This window comes from Perognathus longimembris, chromosome 2, assembly GCF_023159225.1.
Source record: "Perognathus longimembris pacificus isolate PPM17 chromosome 2, ASM2315922v1, whole genome shotgun sequence".
Taxonomy (NCBI): domain Eukaryota; kingdom Metazoa; phylum Chordata; class Mammalia; order Rodentia; family Heteromyidae; genus Perognathus; species Perognathus longimembris.
The window spans coordinates 25,534,312-25,548,706 of NC_063162.1; the positions used below are offsets into that span (position 1 = coordinate 25,534,312).

At 43.8% G+C, this 14,395-nt stretch overlaps 1 protein-coding gene across 2 annotated transcripts in view; it reads left to right on the forward strand.

The window, feature by feature from the left end:
* Pik3ap1 (phosphoinositide-3-kinase adaptor protein 1) overlaps positions 1-14,395 on the forward strand; it is a 114,744-nt gene that overhangs the window by 59,537 nt on the left and 40,812 nt on the right. For both annotated transcript variants that reach the window (XM_048338577.1, XM_048338578.1), the window contains 5 exons: positions 846-990; positions 1,672-1,814; positions 1,937-2,069; positions 4,733-4,929; positions 7,728-7,917. In XM_048338577.1, the coding sequence (XP_048194534.1) occupies positions 846-990; positions 1,672-1,814; positions 1,937-2,069; positions 4,733-4,929; positions 7,728-7,917 (808 nt within the window). The remainder of the gene's footprint in view (positions 1-845; positions 991-1,671; positions 1,815-1,936; positions 2,070-4,732; positions 4,930-7,727; positions 7,918-14,395) is intronic.

Here is a 14,395-nt window from a genome sequence, read left to right on the forward strand (position 1 = left end):
CCTTGAAACTCTTCTTTCCAATTAACCACCAGAGGGCTGGGGATATGGCCTAGTGGCAAGAGAGCTTGCCTCGTATACATGAGGCCCTGGGTTCGATTCCCCAGCACCACATATGCAGAAAATGGCCAGAAGTGGTGCTGTGGCTCAAGTGGCAGAGTGCTAGCCTTGAGCAAAAGGAAGCCAGGGACAGTGCTCAGGCCCTGAGTCCGAGGCCCAGGACTGGCCAAAAAAAAAAAACCCACCAATTAACCACCAGAAAACTGGAAGTGGAGCTGTGGCTTAAAGTCGTAAAGCTCTAGCCTTGAGTGAAACTCAGAGGGACAGCTCCCAGGCCCTACATACAAGCCCCACAACCACCACCACCACCAAATAAAAATAATATAAAATGAAGCAAAAAGCTATACAATATACACGCCACAGATTCTAAAAAGAAATTATTATTATTTTTTTTTTTGGCCAGTCCTGGGCCTTGGACTCAGGGCCTGAGCACTGTCCCTGGCTTCTTCCCGCTCAAGGCTAGCACTCTGCCACTTGAGCCACAGCGCCGCTTCTGGCCGTTTTCTGTATATGTGGTGCTGGGGAATCGAACCTAGGGCCTCGTGTATCCGAGGCAGGCACTCTTGCCACTAGGCTATATCCCCAGCCCCTAAAAAGAAATTATTAAATGCAGTAGACAAAAGTACTGCATCAAATTGCTGTAAGAGTTTACAAATGTTTACTGAGTCTGACTGGTGTAGGCTATCCTCACTAGAGAAATCTGGGGTTTGGGGAGCTGGGGACACACTCTGGCCCAGCAAGCTAAAGATCCAGGAGGGAAAGAGACCATGACCTGTATCCTGTTCCAGGCCAAAACCACTGTGTACGTCATTGTGAGATGTAAGCTGGATGATAGGGTGTCGACGGAAGCCGAGTTTTGTCCTGAGGATTCTCCATCGATCAGAGTGGAAGCCATCCTGGAGAATGAGTACACAATTTCCGTGAAGGCTCCTGGTAAGTAGCCCTGTGGTAACAGGATAACCAGGTGCTTAAATGCCTTTGGAAATAGTGCTGAGCTACAATTTATAGATAAACTATACTGCCACCACACTAGGCCTCGGCACTTTCTTTTGCCAAATATGGTTTCATTTTGAACCCGTTAATTTAATTGTATTTCCTTGATTACTAGGAAGGTTGAATGTTTTTCCATGTTCTCTACTTGTTGCATTTCCTCTTTTGTGAATCAAATCTTTGTGGTTGGTGTATTTTCAACTTATTTCTTCCCCTCTCAAAACCCCTTCCGGTGGTGTAGACTCTACACGTAGTATTGACAGCAGCAGAGCAAGGAAGCAACTCTGCTGTCACCTCTACTGACCCCTCACCTTTGTAGGAAGTACCTTGAAGTCATGTTTTCCTTGAAGTACTAGATTAACAGAAAAATAGCTGCAAATCCCTCAAAACTTGAATTGCAGACTGAGTGAAAAGAACTGCTCTGTAACGTGTTGGCTTATTTACTTCTTCCACCCTTCCCCTTATCTCCCACCCCAGCTTGCCCCCAAGGACTTTCTTCCAGGACCCAGATTGTTTGTTGTTGTTGTTTTTTCCTACCAGACAGATCATCTCTTTCTAGGAAACCTTGTCACGGAATCTTAGATCTTCCTGGGCATTTTATATAGTATGTTTTCTTCTGTCCAGACCTTTCATCTGGGAATGTTTGTCTGAAGATATATTCTGGTGACTTAGTGGTGTGTGAAACCATTATCAGCTATTACACTGACATGGAAGAAATTGGGAATTTATTGTCTAATGCTGCAAATCCTGTGGAGTTCATGTGTCAGGTGAGGATGCTGAGCAGAGATCTGAGTTTTAGGGGATGCATGTTTTGCTTGTGGCTTTTCAGTCTTCAATTAACTAGATTTTAAGACTATCTGCACCTTTTTTTTCTTCAAATTTAATTTAGGCCTTTAAAATTGTGCCATACAACACAGAGCCGCTGGACAAACTGCTGACGGAATCCCTGAAAAACAACATCCCTGCAAGCGGACTGCACCTCTTTGGAATCAACCAGCTGGAAGAAGACGATATGATGACAAGTAAGTCAATAATCAAACATCAGGACTAGCCAGTAGTGGGCCAATTTCAGCCTGCTAGTGCTGGCCTCCAGTAAAGCCACACATGTGTCTTCTGCTGGTGCCTGTTCTATAGTCTATCCTCTGGGAATGACCCGTGCTTTACAGGGTAGCTAGAGATTCTTCTCAGTTGCAGCTCTGACTGTAGTCATGCCTTGCTTCACAATGTGGATGCCTTGTGAGGAATGCAGTTGGGCAATTCATCTTTGGTGAGCCCCATAGAATATAGTATGCTTACGCAAACCCAGATGGTATAGCTTGCTACATGGCTAGGCTTTTAGGAATGTAGTTATGGTGTAACCTATTTCCTCTGGGGCCAAGGTGAACAAAATGGCAGGAGATTAAATCAAGCGCAAGAGAGCATGATGCAAGCAGGAGACATAGTGAACACATAGAGACAAGTCTGCTGCCCATGTAACCCAGTATACTGTTTTGCAGCACATTTAAAAAAACGTAGGATAATCTAAAATAATGATTAAAAGGTATAATCTAGAGCTGGAAGCGTGGATCAAGTGGTAGAGCACCTGCATAGCACCAAGAAAAAAAATGTAGTTTAGTATATACATAACCCAGTAACTTTATTATTTACTTTTTTTAATGTCAGTCCTGGAGCTTGAACTCAGGGCCAGGGTGCTATCTCCAAGCTTTGTTTGCTCAGCATTATACCACTTGAATCACAGTTCGATTTCCAGCTTTTTGGTGGCTAATTGGAGATAAGAGTTTCACAGGCTTTTCTTCCCAGGCTAGCTCCAACCTGTGATCCTCAGATCTCAGCCTCCTAAGTCACTAGGATTTACAGGTGTGGGCCACCAGCACCCAGCTTCATTTATTATCCTTAAGTATTGTGTGCTGCACATCGTTGTAATGGTATGCTTTTATAGGACTGGCCATGAGGCGGGTTGGTCACATTAGCATCATCACAGCACTGGAAGAATGTGTTGTGCTATGATGTTACAATGACGACAGCATTACTAGGGATTAGAAAATGGTTAGCTTCATTTTAATCTTACAGGACATCTAACAACAGACGTTTTTATTCAACAATACATGGGTGAATCTCCTTTTAAAACCTCATGTGGTCTTCTTGGTCTTCTAGGTAGAGTTCAAACCCCTCAGCCTGTCATCAAGACCTTCCTTCAGTGTGTTGCCACATTCACCTCTCTTGGTGCTTCCTCTTAGCTTCCCTACTCTGTAGCAGGTCTGAACTCTCAGCTGTGTCTTGCTGCTCTACTCACAGAAAAGCAGTTTCATTGTCCCCATCTTGGTTGCCATTTACCTGACTATCTTCTCTTCACCTCTGTGTAGCAACTTAGGTAGCACTTTCTCTGGAAGGCTTTTTCCAAACCTCTAGTCAGTTCTACCACCTGCTCCAGCCTCCACTGGCATATTGGGGCCTCTGACTCCTAGAACTGTGCCTTCTTTCCTAGGTTGTCAGCACAGTGAGGGGTTGACTCTGTTCCCAAGGGGCAGGCTTCTTGTATGCTCTAAACAAATATTTGTTCCAGTTGAGAGCAGCAGGACCTTGTATACATGGGGCGTGACTGGAACTGGGAGAATCACACTACTTGCACGAAGACAGTGCCGTCGCTCTGGACAGGATGCCTGCTGGCATGTTTCTGTAGGCACTATTCCCCCCGCTCACCATGGAGACACTGCCTAAATAGAACCTCTGTCTGCATTCCATCCCTTCGAAGCCTGGAAAGAATGAAGCTACATTGCCTCCAAGGCCTTCTTTTGGCCTCTCTTTCTTGTTGCCTCTCCCCATGTAGTATGCTTGCAACACTTTGCATAGCTGCTTCTACTTTCCAATCTTCAACTTGGGCTTCAGGGGAGAGCATTTCATGACCTAACAGTGGTTCAACTTCAGACTCTTTTTCACAAGGATCACATCCTGGTGAACAGGAAACTGAGCTTGTCATATTAAAAGATATACTTAGGGCCTAAAAATCAGCTTTTATGGAAAATAAAAGATCTGTTCCCTCAATACTTCAACACAAATATATCTATTTTCTTAGTATACGTATTATGCAATTGAAAATAAAAGCTGGAGATGATAGGTTCTCTCTCTCTCTCTCTCTCTCTCTCTGTGTGTGTGTGTGTGTGTGTGTGTGTCTGTTTTTCAGTCAGCACAAAAATTTTAAAGCACTCTAGACTTTGCAGAGAAAAACAAAACATGACTCCTCTTGTGCTTTGTGTGCTATATAAAACCCTTAGAAATTAGCACATTTTGGAGCTCAGGGGTATAGCTCAGTGGTAGCACATTTGCCTGGCAAATTTAAGGCCCTGGTTTGATCTCTGGCATGCATACTACACACACTACACACACACACACACACACACACACACACACACATCAACACCTTTTGAGTGACTACTATGTCTAAGGATTTTCCTAATCAGTTTAGAGACAGAAGGTAGGCTATCTGTTACAAGATCTGCTAATTAATTAAAATATGATTCTCTTTGTCATGTGAGCAAATGATCCTCAGTGGTGCCTCTGAGGAAGCTGTCAGATGTTAAGCCAACCAACCAATAACTAGTGACTGAGTGCCTATTGGATGCCTTGCTAGGCCTGGCAACTTCATCTCTGAATAAGGTTGTCTGCATTCTCCTTGACACTTTTTCAGATCAGAGGGATGAGGAGCTACCTACCTTGTTGCATTTTGCTGCAAAATATGGGCTGAAAAACCTCACTGCTTTGTTGCTCACCTGCCCAGGAGCTCTCCAGGCATACAGCGTGGCCAACAAGCATGGCCACTACCCCAACACCCTTGCCGAGAAGCATGGCTTCAAGGACCTGCGGCAGTTCATCGACGAGTATGTGGTAAGGTCAAGGTGAGAGTGGACTCACCATTGGAGATGAACTGTGTGGTCGTAGAGCTGCCTTTTCATCAAAGATCTAGAAGATTTAATCCTTAGAATGTCCCCATCTGCCTCTCTGGCAGTGGGCAGTGTGTGTGGAGGGGCCTGGAGATGGAGATGAGCCCTGAAGTCACGTGGTCATGGGACCCAATTCTTGTACATACTTGGTAACCAGTTGACTTTAGGCAAAACACCTATCTTTTCTGTTTCCTAAAATGTAGAAAGAAGATCCTAATAGTTCTATTCAGGGGTGTTTTGAGGATAAAATGAGGCAATGTATGTGAAACATTGAAGTCAAAGAATTAATCTCAACAAGAATGAACAAAGACATTCATACAACGTGTCCATGGAAGGTTGACACGCATCCCTAATTGTCACTATCTCCCAACCCACTTCCTCATCCCCCATGCTACCCACCTCCAAGGTCCTTGGTAGCATGTTCCTAGCTACCTTGACCACCTTCAGGTCTAGGTGATTGGTGTTAGGATTAGTTCTTTCTTAGGGGGAAACACAATAAGTCTCTGGCACTGAGGAAACATCAGGGAGGCCAACCATGAAACCTGGTAATCACTGAGCTCTCTTCCTCAAGACAGGTAGACATACCCAGCTCATCTGTTCAGCTGATCTTAGGTGCCTAGGTCTTCTCTAACCATTGACTTCTGGGCCCTTCTCTGAGTCTGATCTTACTCTATGCATGTGATTTATTCTATGGCCTAGTATTGCCTCTGTACTCTTGGGAGCAGCCTCTCTTCCTGATCCCACTCCTTTGTGGTTTTCCTCTTCCTTTGTAGACACACAAAGGGAACCTAAGAATAGCTCAAGCACTCATTTGGGGCTGTGACCCCTCAAAGGAGCAGTGATCATAATCTAGTCTTATTCTCCAGCTCCAGAGAGGAGTTAGCTTGACATCTACACAAAACCCAACTCTGTGCTAGACAATCTACAAGGCAGTGATCCATTAAGGCATGTACAAGGGCTTTGCCCATGTTTGGAGGGTACTTTAAGTATGTCAAACAAATGAAATACTGTCTTCGTTTTGGGCCTCATTGACATATGTGTATAAAAGGCTCTCATCATCTTGGAGTGTTTTGAAAACTTTACTTTGAAGTCACAAATGTACAACATTTAGCATTTCATTTTCATGCCAATTGGTTTTTTACTGCTATATTGTGTTCATAGTAGTAACTGATGTTTATTGAATTCATTAGACAAATGTGTCATCTCATTTAATCCTCACACAGTCCTTTCAAATTGACAATATTCTGATCCTGCCTTATAAATCAGGAAAAGGAATTAGAAAGGCAAGGTGATTATGTTTAGAGCCACTCACTGGTAAAAGGGATAGTGGGATTTGATCCCAGTTTGATGCTAAAGCTTTATCATCCTACTGTCTATAATAGGGAAGATTAATGATGCACTTTTAGGGTGCAGTGAATTTCATCTGGCTCACATTTCTTGTATCCTCTTTGCTCCAACTGTACTCCCCTTCCATTAAAATACATTGAGCCTTACTACCTAATGATGGTCCCTGCATGTTGCTTATAGCCTCTTAAGAACCATCTCATTTCTTTTTTCCAAATGCCAGATCTAGGCTTTCCAACATTGCTCACCTAGTCCACCTAGGTCTCACCAGGAAACCAACACAGAGTATTGATCAAAGGGAAGCATTCTTGGGGGTGATGATGAAAATTAGGATTTCTCTGGGTTAAGGCTGAAGTAAAGATTATGACATACCACAGTCCTTTCTGGGAAAAAGTTGTACACAGGTTCTGGAGAAGTCATCTCTTCAGTTTCATGCGTTCCCAGAGGCAGAATGATAGAAGTGTGACCTATCTGACTTCGAATGCCCTTCTCAGGTATCTAGAAACTGATGAAAGTTCTAGAAACTGAGAGGTATTTGGAAGATCCTGCCAGAAGGTTGGGGTTTGCCCTGAAGGTATTCCCTGGAGACTTCTACCTACACATGTGCAGGAACATTTTCATGCAGCCCTATCTAGCCCACTGTATATCAGTGTGGCTGCTCAGGAAAGACCACAGCTTTTTCTATTATTTGTTCCCTTTTGAAGATGTAGTAGAATGTAGTAAAAAGGTCAATAGCCCAGATCACATATAAGCTGTGTGGTCAAGCCCTAGGGTTTTCTAAGCTTACTTTTTCCCTTAAGTAGTGTGGAAAGGATGTAGTAAGATAAACCATGAGCCTATATTTAGCATTAAACTTGACTCCTAATAAACACTCATGAGGCAGTAATTTTTAAATTTCTATCTTCTAGTTACTGAACTAATTTAGCCAGTATTTCTTTTTCTTTTTTTTTTTTTTTTTTGCCAGTCCTGGGCCTTGGACTCAGGGCCTGAGCACTGTCCCTGGCTTCTTTTTGCTCAAGGCTAGCACTCTGCCACTTGAGTCACAGCGCCACTTCTGGCCATTTTCTGTATATGTGGTGCTGGGGAATCAAACCCAGGGCTTCAAGTATACGAGGCAAGCGCTCTTGCCACTAGGCCATATCCCCAGCCCAGCCAGTATTTCTTGAATGCATAAGACACACATGAGGGAAAGATAAGGAGATTAGAATAATAATAATAAGGTAGGAGAATAAAAAAGGTATGAGCCTGACCTCAAGGAGTTCTCAGTCAGATGGGAAGCACAGACATACACAAAGAGCTGTGCCTGGCCTCCTGTGCCTGGCAGGAGACCACTGGAGCTCTGATTCCACCCACTCCACCAGGTGCCACGGCATGCCATGCGCCTATCTTCTCTTGTAGGAGACTGTGGACATGTTGAAGAGCCACATTAAAGAGGAGCTGATGCAGGGGGAAGAGGACAATGCTGTGTATGAGTCCATGGCCCACCTGTCCACAGACCTGCTCATGAAATGCTCCCTCAACCCGGGCTGTGATGATGAGCTGTACGAGTCCATGGCAGCCTTTGCCCCAGCAACCACTGAAGACCTCTGTAAGTAACCCAGGCCACTTCTGCTTCTATCCTTCTGCTGGTTCACAAGAGGGAAGTCCTTTTCATCCATAGAGATGAAGATCCTGTGTTATACAGTGTTGGCTTTGGAGCCATCTGCTGTGGCAAGCAGAATCCTTCTCCAAACTTCCTCTGCTGTGACCAGAAGTCACGAGTCTAAAGGCATGGCCTTGAGATAAACAAGCTCAAACAGGGCTCAAAGCCACTATCAGCCCCAATGGGCCTGTTTTATGACTGTTTGTAAAGTCCCCTTTATTATCCATCGTGAGATCCATGTATAATACAACCCATGCTTAGAAATCAAATACACTGCCCTCGCAAAATACAGAAGTAAGGGGAGGAGACAAGTTTCGTCACGCCTGCCCATGGTGGCGTATAAAATTGTCTGATGCAGATGCCACACATACATCCAGTCGTACCTCAGCTGCTCACTGACACTTGTATTGTTTTGGTGACTCAAATGCTGCAAATAGCACTGGCATCAATGTCCAGGTTTTCCTGAATGTTGAACAGTTCTCCACAATTTCATAGTAACCGAATCCCTGAAAAATTCAATGTATGCAAAAATAAAATGTGTTAATATATGAAATGGTGTAAGTTCTAGGCTCAGAAAATTGTAAGTAGGTTTTCTAGGAGAGAAGATGCAGTCTAAATTCATTCAGTTAGTGAATAATAATTCATTCAGTTAGTGTATAGTAATTCATTCAGTTAGTGTATAGTAAATTTACTCCCAAAATAGGCACCAGGGCATGATTTTTTTTGTAAATTGTTAAACAGATGTTGCCATTTTGGGGTTATCTTATTTTTCTAATTTTAAAAATTATATTTTTTACACACTATAAGGATGGATAAAGAAAAAAATCTTAAAATAGGAATAGAATTGAGTTGATACAAGTTTCTATAATTCTCAACCATAATAGCATTGGTAATAGTTTGTAATTGGTAATAGGTGTATTTTTTCCATCTTTATTCTCTGCTGACATTAGATTAAAAGACACATACACATTTATACAGAATTGTACAAATATGTGCATATATATCATGAGCAGTTTTTTCTAAGATCTTTGTTTAGAGGGCTTTTTTTTTTTAACTCAGGGCCTGAGCACTGTCCCTGGCTTCTTTTTTGCTCAAGGCTAGCACTCTGCCACTTGAGCTACAGCGCCACTTCTGGCCATTTTCTGTATATGTGGTGCTGAGGAATCGAACCCAGGGCCTCATGTATATGAGGCAAGCACTCTTGCCACTAGGCCATATTCCCAGCCCTGTTTAGAGGGCTTTTGAAAGTCATTGTGGACAATATTTTTGTGTTCTGCAGGGCTGCCCCACACTTTGCAGGATTATTTATCTTTGCTCCTCTTGATAAATGTGTGATGATGACCATCAAAAACACTCCTTTAGGGCTGGGAATTTGGCTTAGTGGTAGAGTGCTTGCCTTGCATGCATAAAGACCTGAGTTTGATTCTTCAGCACCACATAAACAGAAAAAGCCAGAAGTGACTCTGTGGCTCAAGTGGTAGAGTGCTAGTCTTGAGCAAAAAGAAGCTAGAGACAGTGCTCAGGCCCTGAGTCCAAGCCCCAGGACTGACCAAAAAAAAAAAACAACAAAAAAAAACACTCTTGTAGCCAGGTGCTGGTGGCTCACATCTGTAATTCTAGTTACTCAGGAAGCTGAGATCTAAGGTTTGCACTTCAAAGCCAGCCCAAGGAAGAAAAGTCTGTAAGACTCTCACCTCCAATAAACTACTCAGAAAAGGCCAGAAGTGGAGCTGTGACTCAAGTGGTAGAGTACTAGCCTTGAGAAGAAGCAGCTCAGGGGCAGTGCCTAGGCTCTGAGTTCAAGCCCCAGGACTGTCAAAACAAAACCAAAAAGACCAACAAAGAAAACACTCTTATAGATCTTCTGAACATCCTCTAGGGGCAGTGTCCTACCCTTGAAAGCTGCTGTTGTAAATGATGTTGGGTTTCAGTGCATATGGTGGTGAAAGCCTAGAACCACACAATGGGCTCTCTTACTGATGTTTACAGACATTCACTATCAAGTACTTAGCACTCCAAAGCTCTGCCAAGAATTCACCCTTCTTCCCTCTGGGCCCAATTAATAGATTCAAGAAAGTCAAGACAAATATCCTCCCATGTCACGTCAAGACTGAAGGGCTTTCTGGAATGGCTACACTGAATACTGCTAGCTTTTCAGGGCTAGTAGAGGTGTAGGCCTGCATGATGTGGGTTGTGATTGTTGGGCATTTGCTAGTGGTGGAACATTCCTTTGGGATGAAGGATGGTGTAAGCCCTCTTCTAGCAGCTAAGAAGCAGACCAGAAGCATTAGTGGAAGCTCTTTCAGAATGAGCCGCAGCCCGGCAGGAAAGTGAGAAGCAAAGGCATTATCCCTACCATCCACAGCCTTTATCACATTGAATAATGAGATGCCTGCACTTTACAGAAGGGGAAATAGAGGCTTAGAGAGGATAAACAATTTCCCCAAAGTCTCACAGACAGTGAATCTGATAGAGAACAGATTTAGATTCATGTCTCTGTCGCTAGGACCATATTCTTTACCCCAGGCTAGAAGGTTTCACCCATATGGAGCATTTGGGTCCTGATTTTCTTTAGGAAATGCCTGTCTTCTCTAGCTGTGCCTCCCTGGTGTATGGCTCCAGAAATCAGATAATGAAGCCACCTCTGGCCATAATGGTGGTATGTGTAATCCTCCTGGGGAGGCAGAGGCAGGAGAAAGGGAGGAGGATGGGTAGACTAGGCTACACAAACAATAATAACCACTACTATCACAAAACAAACAAAAACCAACACTCTCCGGCGCCCCCTGCCATGGCATATCCATTCATCCTCATACCCAGCTTGCATTTCTAGAGCATCTACTTGCTTTTCCTGAGTGTATGGCTCTTTCCTGGAGATCTATGGACAGCTAAGACCAGTCCTTCCTATTGTGCAACAGGGACTCATTCAGAAAAGAATACTTGGAGAACTACCAAGACCCACTTGGAATCCGGAGTGTGTGCATCCTTTTTTGCCCTGTCCTGTAGTTATAGAAACAAGTTTCTGAAGTATTGAACAATCGAAGAAGAGCCCACTTCACTGGCAGGGAGAGTTGACAAGTCTTCATACTTGTTATCCCCTGGATGCTTCTCCATCCCGTGACTAGAATCCAGCAGGAAATGCTAAAGGCATTCCTGCCATTACTCCTCATCTGCAGGTCCCTCAACAGAAGAAACAGCAGCAGAACACTATGGAGCTAGGCTAACCAGCTGCCCAATGGCAGTGGGTAAAGTCCCATGGGCATGTAAGGAGACACTCTATAGAATGTGGTTGTTGTTTGGATGGGGAATGAAACCCAGCACATTTTTTAAAAATTTGCCAGATCATATAAATCTGAATTTTCTGGCTGTAGGCAGGATTGGGTTTGTGTTTTTGCTGCTATTTCTGTATTTCTCTTGGGTTTAACTTTTACAATGACTGTCCTACTGCTGCAGCAACTTGGGCATGGGAAGGAATCATTTGTTTTACCCACAGCCCCTGTCTGTGTGAGGAGGCAGCCTGGGTCAGAAGGAGACAGGATAGAGAACAAACTGATATACAAGATGTCTATTGCAACTCTACCCAGAGCAGTGATAACCCAGAGTCTCTGGCAGCCCTTTGAAGTCCACTGACTGCCTTTATCTCTGTTGTCTTATTAGACTGTCCTTGGGCCTGTTGGATAGAATTATCTACATTTTACAAGGGAGATAGTGAAGCCTCCAAGATTTAGTAGTATTCTTAAGTTCCATCAAGGGAAGACTGGGTGAGGAATCGGAGTCTTTTGCAAGCAGCAAGTCTGTCTGCTGCCCCGCTGAGGTAGAGAGGCCTTCCTGGCCACCCTGGGTTTTCATTTGTCTAGCCTGGGATGGACACTTTACAGGAGCTATTTCTGAAGTCTAAGAAGATGAGGTTATTTACAGTTACCCTGCATGATGACAACTCTTGGAAGCTGAAAGTCAACATATGAAGGATCTCTAGCTGTGTTCAATGTCACTCACCCACTTAACTCATGGGACCAGCATTATGGAGTACAAGGCTTTGGGCCAGTTCCTTACCACTACCTTGGAAAGCCTCTAACTATTCTTGAGGCAAATCTGCCTCTGAATTTGGGTCCCCCTCACCAAAGGGAAATCCAAATAACCACTGAACAGGGAGGTTATAGTGTTGAATGTAGGGGAGCTGGGAGGAGATTTTAGGGTCTAACTCTGACATTTTATGATTTTGATCCAGTCTTGTCTCCACCTTAACTTGTGTGAGTGGACACACACACACACACACACACACACACACACACACACACACCCCTCATGTTGTCTTTAGTTTAGATATGCTGCCACCAGGTGGTAACTGCGTGTCTTTTTTCTTTCTTCCTTTCTTTTTTAATCAGACCTTCACCTTTGCTCCCAATTCTCTTGAGAATTTTTTCATTCAGGCCCTACACATTTAAATGATCAGCTTCCCTACTTTATGTAGAAAAGAAATGTCTCTATTAAGGAAACATTTATGCAAACAGTGAATAACAATCTCGGAGTGTTTCCTTGGTTCTTTTGTCTCTTCCCTTACCTTTGAGAATAATGTGGAGGTCCTGGTGGTCCTTTGACTTTGATTACTTGTTTCATTTGGAAGCTTTACCCTGTAACCAGTCATTTTTCTGAGGCTCTGGTAAGGAGGTTGTGGGAGCTAGTGCAAAGAGGCCCTTGTCCGGGCTGTTTCCAAGGTAATCCAGTGCTGGATTGTAGCTTTGCTTACATATCTCAGAGGCTTATCTTTCTTCCATAATAGAAAGGAGCCATAAGAGTGGTATCCTGCTACAAAAAACTGCAAATGCTCAGGGGTCTTTCTAATGAACCTCAGAGGGCTCTTCAGCTTCATGTTACCCTTGATGGACATTTTCCTTCGAACCCCTCAGCCCTCCCTCATGGTTCTGCAGCAGTTCAGGTTTGCATGTGGCAAAGAGCTGCCTTGCCCGTGGTTGGCTTCCTCTGCAATCTCCTTAGTAACTAGGATCTTGTTACAGATTAGCTCCAAGAGTTCATGGCTTCTTTACTGGAGTGCTCTGATTATAGCCCCCTCTAAGAGCAGATTCCTTCTAGGCTGTGGGCACAATTAGGTACTAAGAGTAACCCAGAGCCCAGCCCCATAGATCTGAATTTAAGCAAAATTGTGAAGTGATTGGTTTGCTTCTGCAACATGTTGCCTAGCCTGTCTGCGACTTTTCCTTCAGGAACCCCCCTTTCTGTGGCAGCAGAGGCTCTGTCCTCCTCTGGCTATTCCTTTGGGGAAGATTCTGGTAGCACTGAGTCACGGCTGGTGGTGTATCAGCTAGGAGAGAGCTCCCACAGAGGCAGGGCTGTGACTCAGGTTTATTTCCTAATGTTTTTCACTCCTCTGGAAGTACAGTACTGTGTTAGGGACATGGACAGTTAGCAAAGATACTGGATTGAATGTTTTAAAGTCAGTAAGATGAAAATCCACACCACCAGCAGCCCTGCCTGCCTTCAGACCCATTCATCTTATGGCTCATGCTTTCCTGGAGGCAGTGTGCACGGCCAGCTTGAATGCTGATTACTTACATGTTTCTCTGGTTAAGCTCCAGCTTAGGAACTGTGTCTAATGCCTTTGTATCATCTCCAGTGCCTAGTCCAATGCTGTTCATAACAAGTGCTCATCTAGTTCTTGAATTTGAGGTACCAGACATTCACTTTCCTGACTCGCAGTTTTGAGCCATTGATTCATGTGGGATGTGTCAGAAGGACAGTAAAATCCTGAAGCTGCTCCAGGCTGCCTTTACTGTTATGTCCCCAGGCATTCTCTGTTCCTTCTGCCTATATTGCTCTTCTTTTTCCTTTGCTTGAGTAATGCTAGATTCACTCACAGAGCCCAAACACCATGCATTCATTCATTTCCTTGTGTCATCATTAATTCTTTCATTCACTCATTCATCCATTCAATACATACTTAGCACACCTTTTCTATATCTAAGTCACATGTGCCTAGTGGTAAGCAGCTAGTGAGCATGCTGGCATGAGTCCAGTCTTCTGGAGTTTATATTCTACTGGGAGATCTCAGCATTAAACAAAATACCTGGTATCTAAATATATATCCACATACGGTGGCAGTGCCGTGCACTCGAGGAAAAGGATTCTCTGCTTTGAGAATGCAGAAAAGGGTTGTGTGGCTTAGAAGGTTGCAGTCCTCTGACCCCATTACAAATGTGTCCCATGAACTAGTTCCTTCATGGAGCAGGGCTCATGTGCCTGTCAAGTAAGAAAACCATAGAACAGATTTGTTGCTTCTTCTAATCTTTCCATTCCTAGTCCTTCTTTTTTTAATTGCCAATGGTAGTCATCACATCTTAAATCTTCTTAGCCCCATTGATTTCTGACTGCCTGTGTGTGTGTGTGTGTGTGTGTGTGTGTGTGTGTG